Source organism: Tauraco erythrolophus, chromosome 19, assembly GCF_009769465.1.
Source record: "Tauraco erythrolophus isolate bTauEry1 chromosome 19, bTauEry1.pri, whole genome shotgun sequence".
NCBI lineage: Eukaryota > Metazoa > Chordata > Aves > Musophagiformes > Musophagidae > Tauraco > Tauraco erythrolophus.
The window spans coordinates 5,916,485-5,932,291 of record NC_141483.1 but is presented as its reverse complement, the minus strand read 5'-3'; the positions used below and the strand labels follow the sequence as shown (position 1 = coordinate 5,932,291).

At 43.6% G+C, this 15,807-nt stretch overlaps 2 protein-coding genes across 2 annotated transcripts in view; both read left to right on the top strand.

The window, feature by feature from the left end:
• The first annotated feature begins 393 nt into the window (after positions 1-393).
• On the top strand, positions 394-1,708 carry LOC104376897 (D-dopachrome decarboxylase). The gene is made up of 3 exons (XM_086623632.1): positions 394-501; positions 595-770; positions 1,636-1,708. The coding sequence occupies exons 1-3, from the start codon at positions 394-396 to the stop codon at positions 1,706-1,708; spliced, it is 357 nt and encodes a 118-aa protein (XP_086479758.1).
• A 6,515-nt stretch (positions 1,709-8,223) lies between these two features.
• Positions 8,224-15,807, top strand: part of CABIN1 (calcineurin binding protein 1) — a 113,272-nt gene continuing 105,688 nt past the window's right edge. The window contains 9 exon segments of the mRNA XM_086623810.1: positions 8,224-8,264; positions 8,634-8,726; positions 9,065-9,178; positions 9,357-9,491; positions 9,751-9,931; positions 10,873-11,002; positions 12,917-13,066; positions 14,112-14,404; positions 15,446-15,614. Coding sequence (XP_086479936.1) covers positions 8,262-8,264; positions 8,634-8,726; positions 9,065-9,178; positions 9,357-9,491; positions 9,751-9,931; positions 10,873-11,002; positions 12,917-13,066; positions 14,112-14,404; positions 15,446-15,614 — 1,268 coding nt within the window. The 5' untranslated portion in view covers positions 8,224-8,261.

Sequence of the window (15,807 nt, the reverse complement as noted above, 5' to 3'; positions counted from 1 at the left end):
CCTCTCCTGCTACCAGAACCCCTTCTCATAAACCCCTTGCACCCTTCCGTCAGTGAGATGGGATTTTTTGCCCTCACAGTCTCTCACACGTAGCCCAGCAATGCACATCGTCCCAAAGCGGCTGCTGCAATTGGGGCAAACAGAGAAACGCCAAAGTGCTGCCTGGGGCTGGCGCAGGGCCAGGGCCAGGTGGCTGGGCACGATGCCCATCGCATTGCTGCAGGCAGCCCTGGGAGCCATGAGGACGGTGCAAGGTGCCAGCTTGGGGCTCTCGCCCCGTGGTGCGTCCACTGCCCCGGCTGCTCCGGGGGCGGAGCGGGAGCCGGGTTGGGCTGTGCCCGGCCGGGCGGGTTAAAGGCAGTTCAGGGCTGCGCGGCACTGGGCAGTGTCACCATGCCGTTCCTCGAGCTGGAGACCAGCCTGCCGGCTGAGCGGCTGCCACCACGACTGGCCCAGGAGCTGTGCTCCACCGCCGCTGCCATCTTCAGCAAACCGGTGGAGGTGAGAGCGGGGCTGAGGGCAGTGGGGCTGGGGTGGCAGAGTCAGGGGCGGTGGGAGCAGGGCAGCGGTAACTGATGGTGCCTGTGCCGGTAGTTCATGAACGTGACGGTGCGGAGCGGGCTGCCTATGGTGCTGTTGGGCTCGGCCGAGCCCTGTGCCCAGCTGCATGTCTCCTCTGTCAGCATGGTGGACTCGGCGGAGCAGAACCGGGGGCACAGCGCCCGCTTCTTTGACTTCCTGACGGCGCAGCTGGGCCTCGGCCCCGAGCGGTGAGTGCCGGCCCGGCTGGGGGGGCTCTGCCTCGGCACCTCCTTCGCCCTGAGCGGGCGAGGACAACAGGCTGACCCCTGGGGCAGGGAGAGCGGGGGCACCTCTTCTGTTGGGCTCATGTGGTGTGTGAAACACAGCAAGCAAAAGTACAGGAAGGTGTTCAAAGGGATGATGATGATGATGATGATGATGATGATGATGATGATGATGATGATGATGATGATGTAGGTTCCCATGTCCTCCAGGAGATTAAGGTCTCATAAAAGTCTGAGACCACATCACAAACATTAACTGCACTTGGATGCTGAATCCCAGACATGTGGTTTAGGTCCAGATAAAACCACACTCATCGAACCATCTGGGAACGATTGTTCTTGAAGATGAGTAGTTCCAGTCAGTGTAACTGGTGCAAACCCCAGTGTGCACTGGTAGAGCTTTGCAGTGGAGTCACCATGGTAAATGCTGGAAAAAGGCCGTTCCTGAAGGTAAGCCATGTCCCTCTCTGCACCTCCTTCTCGGCTGCACAAGGAGAGCAGTAGCATTTCCCTGCCTCTTGGGTGCTGTCGGGTAAACACCTGACAAGACGATGGGCTGCTTGTGTCCTTCTGAAATGGACAAGTATCTCATAGAAACAGCGTTGAAATTGAGTCTGCTTTTGGGTTTGTGTGGATGGAGTCTGGCACTTGTTTGTCCCCTGCCCGTACACAGCTTATTTTGCTTCTGTTAAATTAACGCTGTGAAGTGTGAGCCAGCGAGAGCTTAGTGACGATTTTTTACCTTGTTGCAAACTGGGCAGGGATAGTATGTAATCGTAAAATAATAATGTTTCCTGTCCACTGCATTTTTGCTCTTATACCCAAAAAGGATTCTCATCCGCTTTTACCCAATGGAAACCTGGCAGATCGGCAAGGACAGAACAGTTGTGACATTTCTCTGATCCCTTCAGTGGTGGGTTGGAACAGCAATGATGAAGACAACCCAGAGATGACCAGCACCGTCTACTTGTTTCCTCTTCTGATCAAACCTGTGTAGCTCTACACCTTCACCTGTATGATTCACTTTTGTGTTTTAATCGTGCGCACAGAAAATTCCAGAGTGGGGCAATCAGCTGTACTGATTTTACTACAATAGTTCAAGGTCTTTGTCACAAGCCTGTCTCGTAGCCTAAGGGCTCTCCTGGTGCCTGTGCCTAAGCCCTTGCAGTCTGGTGATGGCCATATGTGCACCTAGAAAAAGCTCTCTGGTAGCAGCAAAAAGTTTAATTCCAGAACGCATTTGTCTTTATTGAGGAGCAGAGGGGTTCTGGGGTTCACGCAGATTTCTTTACACTTTGCAAGGCAGAAGGATCCTTCTTTCTTTTTCTCTGTGGCAACAGGAGGGTCCCAGGTTGGCTAAGACCAGGGAGCCAAGTTCTTCTCTTTTCAGGACTTGTATGCTCCCTCACTTTATAACTGGAATACACATGGCATTTTACTAAAACAAAAGCACGTACTTTTTACGTATAATGTTATCTCTGCCTTCCATTGATGATGAAAACATACATCAGTTTCCTTTGCACTTTGTGGCTTGCTCAGGTTGCAGACAGGGAGCTTAGAGGAGCTGAGAGCGTGTCCTTGGGACACAGATCCATGGGAGCACAAGGCTGAAGGGTGCTTCTGGGTTCTTTCGTAATTCTGATTGGAGTTTTATTAGTTTATGACTTGAGGTCTCAAGATAGTTGAAAATTGCCGTTTGAAGTTGGTTGTTCTCTGTGCAGCATAAACATCTTCTAAGTTTGCAAAATCTGTCGGGAATATAATACCAAACACAAATGCATGTACCAGGCTAGGGGTGCTACACCTTATCTGATTAATAAAATGTATCAAAGCCTCTTTTGGTAAGTGTCATTTTACTGGTGTACAGCATTGGGGTTTTGTAGGTCTTGGGGCTCAGAGACAGGTATCATGGCTGCCCAGGTCTCTGCACTTTCTCAGGAGGTCTCTTCAACTAGAAGTTTTTGAAGCTCAGGTAAGGAACAGGTAGACGAACTGAGTATGAGACACCGGTGTAACTCGGGAGAACTGTTGCAGAGAAGAGGGTGGACAGCCCTGGCTTTGCAAAGGCCTTGACCAACTTGAGGTGAATATTCCGAAATGCGGAAAGTAATATTGCTTTAATTCTAATCTGCAGACAGCTTATTTCCTGGAGGTCCTCCTACCCGTGAAGGACCAAGCACAGAGTCTTGCCAAAGCCTTTGTTTGCTTTAGAGGAACCCTGCTCCACCCTGTGCCCCAGCCCTCCTTTTTCAGGCCGTGTTGGCCACTGTTAGGTACTGCTGCAGGAGTTGCACAGGACCTTCCCCTCACCCTCAGCTGCTCCCTGTGTGGGCTCTTGCCTGAGAGTGACTTTCCCAGCATTGCAGGGCTGAGCAGGAAGAGATAAGAAAGGAGAGAGAAGTCTTGGAAAAGAGTGTGCCATGCGAAGATGTCCGAATAAAATCGGTCATCAGTGTGACTTTCCCACTCACTTCCATGTTGACTCTGCCTTCTGCCGTTATCTGACAAGGCGTCCTAGAATAATGCGAAATCACAGCGAAATCGCTGAGTCACGGACCATCTGGAGAATTTTACAGTTCATGGACTTTGAGCTTTTTTTATAAGAGCAGTTGAAATATTAATCAAAGGATCATTTGGTTGTACTTTTTTTGGTGCTGGGATCTGTCAGCACACAATGAGATTCTGGGAGTCCTATGAGCTTGCGGCTGGCTGTTTTCCTTAACAAACTGCTGGTGCTGGATATGCTTTTTATATTCATGTTGATGTGAACAGATGGCCTATTTTTCCTCCACTGAGCTAATGTTAGAGTAGGTTCGTACAATATTTTAGGGCTCAAAATGGATACCCTGCCAAAGGGCTACGCAGCGTCCTGAAACCCACCCTAGAACACACAGAGAGAAATCAACAGAAGCAGGAAAGATTTCCTCACATCTCTGTGGCTTATGTTTCCTAGTTGGAGAAAATCAGATGCACCAGCCTCATCTAGGACTCAGCAATAATGTTATAAAATCCCTTTCCCTTGAATGCTATGTGCAGATTGTCCCCCTTCCATGCGATGGAGCCTGCCTGACATCTGGTTTTAGTGTCTCCCAGCTACGGTAGATCTTTCTACCGTTGTACTAACTCTGTAACTTCGCAGGCTTAACCTCCTACAGTTGACTAACATTTCTGCTCCCAGACATGGCCTCTGTTGGTTTGCTCCAGCACTCTGCCTGGGCAGGTTTGCAAATTCAAAGGTAAGGACCTGATTTTGAACACAACGTAACCATTTCCTAGCTTCAAACCTTTGAAGCAAGGACAGTCTTCCTGTGGATTTGCAGGAGAGAACCATTGGGGCCCTGAGCACTCTGAAGGGCACTACTGACAGAACTACAGAATTGTGATGGCATTGGGAGTTATTCTCCAAGCACAACAGTGTGACGCTGCTGTTCACAGCACTCCTGTTCTTAGTTTGTTGTGATGGAAAAGACAGGTGTCTCTCTCAAACAGGACCCCGGAGTTCACACCTTGAATCATAGAACGGTTTGGGTTGGAAGGGACCTCAAAGATCATCCAGTTCCAACCCCCCTGCCATGGGCAGGGAAACCCTCCACTACACCAGGTTGCCCAAAGCCTCATCCAACCTGACCTTGAACACTGCCAGGGATGGGGCAGCCACAGCTTCTCTGGGCAACCTGTGCCAGTGCCTCACCACCCTCTGAGTCAAAAATTTCTTCCTTAAATGTAATCTAAATCTGCCCTCTTTCAGTTTAAATCCGTTGCCCCTTGTCCTGTCACTACACACCCTTGTAAAAAGTCCCTCTCCAGCTTTCCTGTCGGACCCCTTTGGGTACTGGGAGGCTGCGGTAAGATCACCGCGGAGGGGTGACCTTTTGGGACCAAGAGGACTCTTCCTCGTACTGCTGAACACCGATTCAGTGAAACGCTTGAGCAAAGCTCAACTTCACGGCTGCGAGGTGACGGGCTGTGGCGACCGGCGGCCTCAGCCCGGCGGTTACACCCCGCGGACGCGCGAGGCCCGAGCCTGTCCCGCCACGGCGCGCGCGCGAGCAGGGCTGGCGCGGGGCTGCGCGCGGGGCTGCGCGCGGCACTCGCTCCCTTCGAGACGCGCTGCCACACGGCCGCGCTTCCTTCAGACCCACTAATTGCCACGAGCAGCGGCCGCCGTTACCGCCCGGCTGCACTGCCTCGCATCGTGCTCCACCTCCCGGGGCACAAGCGCCCGTTCCCGCCAGCAGCGAGCCCTACAAGGGCTCGACGCACGACCAGCGACCCCGGGACGATAACGGACCGGGTTTATTTAACCCGTGCGCGCCCGGCCCGCGCGAACCCTGCCCGCCGCTCCCCGCCGCGCCAGCGCCGCCTGCGCCGCGCCCGCCCCTCCCCGCCTCCCAGTCCCCGGCGCTCCCATTGGCAGTTTCAGGAGCGGCGGCTCGGCCAATGAGCAGCCCCTTTGTTGGCGCCGGAGGCTCCGGGGGTCGGAGGAGGTTGCCGTGGAGACCGCCGGTGGGGTCGCGTCGCGTCTCTGGGGAGTCGCCGCTCGCCGGGGGGAGCCGCTCCGGGAGGCCCCGCGGCGGCCGCGCCCCGCCGGCCGGGAGCAGCGCCGGCGCCCCGGGGCGGCCCTGCGAGGTGAGTGTCCCGTCCGCGCCCGCCGCGCGGGGCGGCCCGAGGGGCTGCGGGCTGTGGCGCTGCCGGTGCCCTGCGCCGCCCGGCCCGGCCCGGCCCGGCGCGGCGGGGCCTCGCCCGCTCCCCTCTGCCGAGCCACGGCCGGAGGCGGGCGTGGGCTCCGTCCCTCCTGCGCCTCCTCCCGGCCCTGTGTGCCGCCCTCGGGGCGGCGGAGCCTGGCAGGCGGCGTGAGGGGTGTCCCCGCGCCTCGTCCGCAGAGTTACCCCATTTCGGTAGAAACGGCTTTTGCGAGAATGCGGCGGAGGTGCGCTTGGCAACGTTAAGAACAAAATCCCAAACAAAAGTGGTTTTTTAAACAGACGTGTGCTTGTAGCGTATGGATTCCAAGTGCAGCAGCAACAACAAAAGCCAGGAAAGCCCAAGTCACTCCCTTTGTTTCTTATTTCGAAGTTGAGAATCACACAAGCTCTGGGAGCAAGAGCTGACATTTGGAATTTTTATTTCAGTTTCAAACTACTAAGGAAAAAGGAGGTAAGGTTTTGAAGGCAAAAGGCTTCAGAGAGGTGTTGTTGCCTTTGGAGGATGTGCTCACCTGTGGTAGCCCCAGGTTTACAGCTGAGACACTCTCATAACTGAAAGATTTCAAGCCAGTTTGTAATAGTTTATATTAGAGACAGATTCTTCTTTTTCTCCACCTTATTGATGTAGCAATGTTCGTCTGAAAGTGCTGGTAGTGACATAATTCTTCGATGTTATGACACTGTTGTAACTCGGTCCACAGTTAGGTTTGCAACCGTGTACAGTGCCTGGCTTGGAAAAACGGAACAAACCCCCACCTGCCTGGCACACTGGCATAAAAGCTCTGCGGAGGCAATATCCTTGTCCTGTTTTTCAAAAGCATTACACTGTTCTGTTCAGTTATGCTCTCTCAACTTCTGATCACCCAAGAGCAGAGGTGCTACATATTTGTTACAAGCATTCTGTATAAATAAAAAGTAGAATTAAAATGGTTTTGCCACCTTCTCTGTAGTGGCAGTTTCATGGGCAGTCCCAGCACAGAAGTAAACTCTTGGCTGTAGTCTCTCTCCTGTCAACTTCCTCTGCTGCCTTGAGCAAGGTTGTGTGGATTCAGCAAGACTCGAGCATGTTTCTGAATTTAGGCATGTTTGTAAGTGAACTTAAAACCACTCAATTTAAATAAGTAATTGATTTGGGATCATACGGCCTTATTTATCGAAATGTCATAAGCGTCTGCACTGTCTGTCAATACCTGAGTATTTCTGAGAGAGCTAACCATTGATCGCTGTGCGTGTGTTTTATCCGTGTGCAAAGCAGACAAGGACACCTTGTCTTGACAGAGATTTGAGGTTTTATTAATGTTTATTTAGTGACTTAAAGAGAAGAATGCTTTATTGCTGTGCAGTTGTCAGTCTGATTTAGCTGCAAGCGAGGAAAGCAGATGGTGCACGGGTAAGCAAAAAATGTCATTGCTGGGTGAATGAAATTCATGTCGAAGCATTATTTTCTCTACGTGCAGAACTAATGATGATGTGCGAGTTAATTCAGCTTATAGTTCAAAACTCCCACTGCTTCCTGCTGTGGTTAATTCTGGAATTATTCTTCTATTAATGTGTTCTCCGATGTTAAAGACTGGTTTTAGCCTGTCTGGCATGTGTCATCTTTTTGTTTGAGTTGATGGGAAGGTTTTATCACGTAGCAGTGAAGCTTTTCTAAAAAAGCAGCACAGAACTCTCTCATGTTTTTTGCCTTTACTAACACTGTCTCAGGCAGCTAATAGAATATAAATTGTGGGTTTAATTATGAGAAAAAATAACTTACAGATTATAAATGTGGATTTTCCCCTTTAAACTTTTTGTCAGTGGTAAAAAGACTAGAAATGTTAGCATCATTCCTTCAGAATGAAGAAATACTAGCTTGTAAAAGTTGAATTTCTTTTGTTTGCATGAATCTAATAGATCCAAGTGTATATGGAGTAGCTATAACTTGCTTTTGCGTTACAGATGGCCTGTAGAAGTTGGTCAACGTACTCAGAAAAGACGATTGTCTTATAAACCCTAGTTCTGTTCTAGCAGGGATAGCAGTAATGAAAACATTTTTAATCAGAAGAATTTCCAGGTGCGGTCAGTGTTTTGAGCAATGGGTTGACAAGCCACTGTGACTTACTGCAAAGTCAATCTGACACGGATAACTTTCTGGTTTTGCCTTTCCTGTTCTGTAAATATCTCCAAGGGTTGAGATTTCTAGACCTGAGAGAACAGCTTGTTTTATAGATAAAAGGTGCAGGGAAAGTTCCATAGCTTTTTTTAAAGTAACAGAAGTTAAACTCATAAGCATAATGATTCATGCCCGTAAAATGCCGGTGTTCAAGTCGTTAAAGGGATTCATGTTGTAATGTTGTTAATATAATGTGTGTTTATTCAATATTATACAGTAACTGAATAACCTCATAGCTGTAATTACATGGCAAATACTTCTACTCCCTCCTCACTGCCAGGACTAGAGTCTTGAAAGCAATCCTGAAGTAATGAGTGCGATTAACTTTGTATTTTATCCTCTGTCTCTAGTTAAAATTCACTCTGTTATGGTTCCTATGTGGTGGGGCAGTTTGTCTCTTGGCTTGGGGGGTGTGGGTGTGTGACATAGGACAATTAATTGGTTATTGATTAAAGTATTCCCAGCCTGTCCTTTACTTCTGAATACTTTCTTTATGGACAGAATAAATATTCTAATCCTGTTTGCTTTCCAGACCTGTTTGTGTTAGGCCGTTCCTCCTAATCCTGGAGAAAGACAGCGTGAAGAGCTGTGAACATGGTAAGGGCTTATTGAGATGGTTTTTGAGATGTTTTGGCAGAAATAAAATTAAAAATGTTATTGGTAAATTTAGTAAGTTGAAAAAATTTGCTGTAAGACACATGTCTGTTCTAGGGAAGCTATTGCTTGCAAGACACTTGAAATCTTGTTTTATCAGCTGATTTTGGGGGGAAAGTGTGTTGACTTACCATTTGCAATTAGTCATGACTAAATTCGTTAAAGAGTTCTTTTAATTTCATGTAGAGAGAGGTCTCTCAATATAGTCAATGTACCAAGTAAAGTGAAAAAATGAGAACGATCCAGTTTGCAAGGGAAACTGGGGCACACGTAGTTGTAACATTTCTTATGGCATCTCAACTGTCGTTCTAGATTCGAATTGCGGCACTCAATGCGAGCTCCACGATTGAGGATGACTACGAAGGTACTTTCAAAAGTCATAAGACACAGACAAAGGAAGCTCAAGTAAGTAAACCCACAATTTCCTTGATGGAGTTTCGTCTGGATGAGAGTTTTGTCCCTTCTCATTGCAGGGATTGTTTAACCATAATTTTTTGTCTCTGAGAAAGTTATATTACTGTGTTATTTCTTGAGTCTTCCTTTAGCAAGCTAAAAATTCACTCAAATGAGTTATATTAGGTCAGTAAGGCTAATGTTCTGCTATACATTCTGGGTGTAGATTCTGTACAGCAGAAAGTATTGAGTGTGAAACCACTGATATTCGTAAGAAATATAGGTATGTTGTAATAAGTATATTTAATAAAGTTGCCCTGCCAAAGATGTTCTAATTTTTTAAACCACAGGAAGCAGAAGCTTTTGCTTTGTACCACAAAGCTTTGGACCTTCAGAAACATGACCGATTTGAAGAGTCTGCTAAAGCTTATCATGAGCTGCTTGAGATTCGTCTTCTGCGAGAGGTCAGTGATCTTTAGAGAACAAAACTCTGCAAACTATTTTTATTATATTTTGTATTACTTTGTTTCTTTTTGACTAATTAGAAGTGTCAGTCAGCGTTATCAATTGGCAAGCTGTTTGCTGCTCTTTTTACTTTTCTAAGTCCTAATGCCCATGTTGCATTTATTTTATCATATCTAGGCAGTTCTTTCTGGTGATGAGAAAGAAGGGCTGAAACATCCAGGCTTGATGTTAAAATATTCCACCTATAAAAACCTAGCACAACTAGCAGCACAACGGGATGACTTAGAGACAGCCATGGAGTTTTATTTGGAGGTACAGTACATACACCTGAAGTAAAACACAGGAGCCTCAGTGTTTGCAAAAGCTTGCTAAAATACAGACATGCACCTTTCAGCATGCATCATTTGTGTACATGTCTGAATTCTGCGTACTTTCTGATGTTATGTGTCATACAAGCAGTCTACTCTTCAGTCCCCAAACCAGTAGTGTCCCTGTTGAAAACTAAAGCAGGGCCAGATAAGTGGGTATGCATGTCTGAAATGTGAATAATGTTATTTGTTGTGCTTTCTAGGCTGTAATGTTGGATTCCACTGATGTCAACCTGTGGTATAAAATTGGTCGTGTGGCAATAAAGCTAATCCGCCTGCCTTTGGCTCGTCATGCTTTTGAAGAAGGTCTCAGGTGTAATCCTGATCACTGGCCTTGTTTAGACAATCTTATCACAATCTTGTACACACTCAGTGACTACACAAGTAAGTACAGTACAACAAAAAAAAAATCTCAAGAAATATGTAAGTTCATGTATAAATAAAAAGTGTAACAGTGCAATTGTGTAAGAGGTGTACCTTGTGTAAGCAGAATATTAGGGTATGATGGAGATTTTTACTTCACAATAGAGATTTTTTTTAATTTTGTGGTAAAGTATGATGGTTTGTATCAGTTCTGGTTACCCTAAAGATAAATGCCTGTGGTCTCTTAGATCAGAGCCTCTGCAAGAAGGTTCCCTGTAGACTGTTCTCTTGCCTTTCAGTGCATGTTGATTTTGTCTTTCTAGTTATTTCCAGCTATGTAGTTCCAGGATTTGCGTATAAAACTACAGTCTAGTTCATAGCCTAGCATGATTAATTGTATTTACAGCAGTTGATACGACTGACACTGAGATTTTACATTTGAGTAATATCCAGTGGATGAACTGGTTCAAATGAAGTTTAAGAGAGAAGTTGCAAGATGGCAGAACTGTTGAATCTGATCCCTTAGGTTTTTCCTACTGGAATGGTCCTTATTATGTTTATGTAATTGTCCACGTGAGCAAAAACCTGGTGTGATTCATAGCTTGTTAAGCTAATGGAATCTGCAGTGAAGACATTTGATAACATAAAAATGGCAAATTATTGTGATTCTGCTTTATAATTCTAATTTATTTTGTGCAGGAATGGAGTCTTGAAAGTAAATAAAAGATGTACTGCAAACATTGTTTAAACAAAATTAATGATATTATTTTTCTGGATGTAATACTTGGCAAGGCAGATTATTTTAACTGTATGCATGTAATTATTTGACACGTTACAAAGCTATTAGTCTATGTAAATGTCATGTTTAGTTGGAATTCAGTGGTGTATATGAAGCCCAGAAATGGGAGCTTTTGAATTAGCCAAAATGGCAACTGACTGTTCGATTTCTGTTTCTCTGTCAGCGTGTTTGTACTTTATCTGCAAAGCTCTGGAAAAAGACTGTCTATATAGCAAAGGATTAGTTCTGAAGGAGAAGATCTTTGAGGAGCAGCCTTGCCTCCGGAAAGATTCCTTAAGGATGTTCCTCAAATGGTGACTGTCATCTTATAGTATAGACTGCATTTGGGGTGTAAATTTGGGGTTTGAGGTAGTTCAGAAGAGCTATCGAGATGTAATGCTTTAAGTTTTAGCTGTATCTTGCTGAGCTGTCTGCTGAATAATAAATCAATGTTAAGTGTTGGTGCTGCTGACAGAATGTCCTCCAGTAATTACTTTTGGAGGGAGATGGAAAGAGGCAAAAAATCCATTTGCTGCTGCTCACTTATTTTCATACCTCAATCTCTTGTAATCTATGTTCCATCTATTTGTTTATTTATCTGTCTATTTATTTGCTTATTTATTTATTTATTTATTTATTTATTTATTTTATTTATTTATTTCCAGCCAATAACTGCAGCATTCATTTTAGGGGTTTTCTTTTCCTTAATGAAAAAAAACCCCAACCCTACCACACACTTTACTGGTTTACCAAGAAGTTACAAATTTGAGACTTGGTGCAATATTCTCATACCAGTAGGTTTCAGGGAGTCATACTGATTTTATTGACAAGTGAGTACAGTCAGAAGGCTTTGTACATTTCATTAATTCCAGAGATGCAGAAAGTCTTAGTTTATTAAGCTCAGACCACTGCACACTGGGAATATTTTGCAGTGTTACATTTGAGATTTTATTCCTTTATTATTTTTTTTTTTAATTACAGTATGTAAAACTTTTTAATAAAAGTTTGGTGTCCTGTAGGTTTGCGAAGTAGACTGTCTCTTTCTGTGTGCGTTTTATAGTATGAGTGGGTAGGAGGAAATTGGGAAAAGAAAGCGTAGGCCCATAAAATTTACAGGATTTGTTCAAGTTAACTGACTGTTCAACATCAGAGCTGCTTCTGCTACTGCAGTCTGGTGTAGTGGAGGGTTTCCCTGCCTATGGCAGGGGGGTTGGAACTGGATGATCTTTGAGGTCCCTTCCAACCCAAACCATGCTACGATTCTATGATTCTGTGTTGCTGTGATGGTCAGCAGAAGTCAAGAAAGAAATTAAGTTTTTAGTTTAATTTTAGTTTGGTCTCACTGAATAAACTAATTGCTGCATATGCAGGTAACATCAGTGCCCTGTATAAGTTGTGTGTGGTAAATGGAAGTGGAACATGCATCCTAGCAGGTGTCCTTAAGTTGCACAATAAATCAGTCAAAAACACGTTTAACATTTTAGACTACTATATTCGAACATTTAAAATATGAAAATACAAAGTATTTAGAAGATATAGAAGAGAAAGGATAACTTAATTTTTAAGGCTCTTGGATTCTATGTGTAGTAGCAGACCTTTAACAGAAAGTTCTGTTTAGTTATAGAGACGCTGATTTATTAAGCTGCCTTAGTCTGGCTCTTAAAATGAATCATATGCTGAATTAAGCCAGGGCTTTTAGCCAGTTGGTTTTTGTTTCTGGTTTGTGATATCTCTGAAAAAGTGGATGATTTTTCACTTTCAAAAATTCATTCCTAGACTCAGACTACACAAGACAATTTTCAGCTGCAGATTTTATTTGTGATGACATGAATTCCTCAAAATAGCATTTTGGAATGAAAGGAATTTTTCAGCTGTACAATTTTTTTCTGAATCAAAAATTTTTTTCTTCTGTCCAAGAAAGAAAACGAAACTTCTTGCTTTCCTTTCATTTCTCAGTGTTTGGAAAACAGAATAGGACAATCGCCCTTTATCTTTCAATTTTTAAGGTAGAGCAAATATTTCAAATGGTGAACACTTCTCTCTGCATGCTGTAGAGTTTGTCAAATAACATTATTGGAATGCTTGTTTTAACACTGTTGATTTTTATGTTACATTAGAGGAAAATACAAAGTTAATCTTCTCAGGCTTTAAAAAAGCCAAGCAACCAACCAAAAAACCAACCGAAACCCAAAAACTTTAACTTGTTTTCATTTCTTATTATTTCCTAGTGACATGTCTATCCATAACGTAAATGTGGGTGCAGCTGAAACAGGAAGAATCGTAGATGAAGCACTGGAGCTCCGCAAGAAAAGACAAGCTTTGCTAGTGCGCGACCGAGAACCCGACCTCAGACTGGTCCAGCCAATTCCCTTTTTCACGTACGTCTGTTTTCTGTTTTTCAAAGGTTTCTCTGAAACCACTTATCCTGACAACCGTGTTACACTTCAGAGTTCTTCTGAACGCTTTTTCTTGTGAAAACAAACAAACAAGACCCCCGGTGTTTTCACGTTTTATGAGTCCATAGGTTGTTTTGATCTGCTTACAATTTTAGCATAAACCCTGTATCTGTCAGTTTTCAACCTTCGAATTAAAGCCGGTGATGTAAAAAACTAAACAAACTAAGAACGATTTGGCAGCCATTCCAATTGTATTATTGGATTTTTGTCTAGTTTGTATATGAAATTCAAAACGTTTAGGTTTTTAAAAATGTTTTTACTATTGCAATAATGGAAACTCAAAAACAAATTACAGTTCTTTATTTGCAGTGAGATATAAAGATACAAACAAGTTATTTATATGTTTTTATTAAGGCATAAAGGACTAGTGTTTAGTTAGGTTTTTTTTATTGCATATATTTTTCTGGAGTATTAATGGACTCTGCACACAGATCCTATTGCAGAGAAATTGCTTCTACTTGTGGATAAGGGTGAGACTTTTTTTTATTGTTGATTGAACGCAGAATCTGGAAATGGTTCCTTGACACTACTTTTTAAGGGTTCAGAATAGAGCAGTTTCCTCAGCAACTGCTGCGTAGATCTGTCTTTGTTAGACATTTTTTGAGATCAAGCACATTATTGACTCCATTTCTTTCCTACTGCGACCAAGTCACCAGTTTCCTCTGAAAACCTTTGCGTGCTGCCACATTTTGTTCTTGTTTTTCTAAGTGGTGTATTCTAGAAGGAAAGCTCTGTTTCAGGCATGAAATTGTCAATGGTCCATATGACAGGAAATACGGAAAGATATTCTCCAGCTTTTCTAGTCGTGGGACAGATGTGTATTCCTCTCCCACTGGAAGGGTGCTCTTGCTACCTCTAAGCTATTGGAGAAAAACAATGTTGAATGCTGCTAGGTTTTTAAATATAATTTAGAAGATAATGGACAAGAATTAATGAAGTTGTGATGCCATTGTGTTTCCACATGCAGGTGGAAGTGTTTAGGAGAAGCTTTACTTGCCATGTATCACCACCTCACGACATGTGATCCTCCTCGACCCAGTCTGGGAAAGAGAATTGATCTCTCGGAATACCGAGACCCAGTTCAACATTTGGTTCTTTCCCCTACCTCTACTCCTGTCAGTGTTATTCAGCCAACTCCTGTCAGCACCAATCCGGTGGTGACAACACCCGATCCTGTATTACCTTATACTCCAACGACACCCAACTTTCCAAGTCACAGTCAGAATTCACTGGAGCCAGGAGCTGCTGTAGGTGAGCAAGGTACTCCAGTCGAAGATTCAAGATATCTTTCCTGCTTCTCTGGATATTAAAAGCACTACAGAATTCATTGGGAAATGCTGTCTTTAAACTGCGTGTTGGTGGATTCAGAACCTTTTCAGCCTATGGATAACATCCGGTAGAAAAAGTGAAGTTGAGCTACATAAAATTAAGTTCTGTTAACCATTCACATTAGAAAAGGAAGGCAGCTTAAACTGCCTGAAAATCGTTGATTCCTGACTAAGACCAGTGTTCAGGACAGTGGACTTACTTTCCTGTCAGTTTCCTGAATTGAGGGTCAGGTTGATTTGTTGTTAATTGTTACACCAGTGCAGGAGTATCTAACTCCTTCTGGTTTTATGCTATTGACTCATACTTCAGTTTTTCAGTCTTTAAGATTAGAAGAATCATGACTCCATTCCAGCAGTGATGCAGATCAAGCTTTTTATGTTGTGAAGAGTCTTGAGCTCCTTAAAATGAGTGATCTGTTACAGAAAAAGATGATTGGGTTATTCTTCTGCTCATATGTAACTTTAAGAATCTAAGAGTGCCAAGCTGTTGCCTATATTTATTTGAAGTCTGTAGCAAGAGGTTTTGAGTGTTTTATATTGTAGTTGTATATGTATTTATATATCTAAAACTATCAAGGAGTTATCCATGTTTTGTTGATATTCATGGGAATTTACAGGTGTCTATGGAGTTAAAGGCAGACTCCTCTGATTTCCATTTCAGAAACTTCTTGAAGATTAAAATAATGAATAATGAAATGCAGAATTTTCACAAAGTCCACTTCTTGCCTCAGACCAGCATTTTAATGCAAAATGCCATAGCCAGTTTATAGTAAACTGATTTTTAAGAAATTTTTTGGCACTATCTTCAGAAAGAAAAGAAGGAATTTCGAGTGTTGCTATAGAATAAAATAAAGTGTCATCCACAAAGAGCTTTTTTTTAAAAAAAACCCTATTATCCATTTTTTGTTTGGCAATTTTAACTGCCAGTATTTTTTTTTCCTTCCTTTTTTTTTTTGTTTAATTCTATTTTTAGGTGACATATCTGTAGGTGATAAATCTAAGAAAGGGGTGAAGCGAAGGAGAATTACAGAAGATAGTGGTGAAACAGCAAAAAGGAGATCTGCTAGAGTCCGGAACACCAAGTGTAAAAAAGAGGAGAAGGTTGACTTTCAAGAGCTGTTGGTGAAATTCCTTCCTTCCAGGTGCTGTACAGCGGCAACTTTCATTATGAGAGTATCAAGAGATGAGTAGAGGAAGCTGTTTGGGGTTTTGTTTGATTGATATGCTCCAACCTTAAAACCACTAAAGCATGTTATTTTTTGAAGCAAATGTGATGTTTTGTCTTCTCGTAAATTTAATAAAACTGTTTTTAGTGAAAATTACTAAAAACTAATT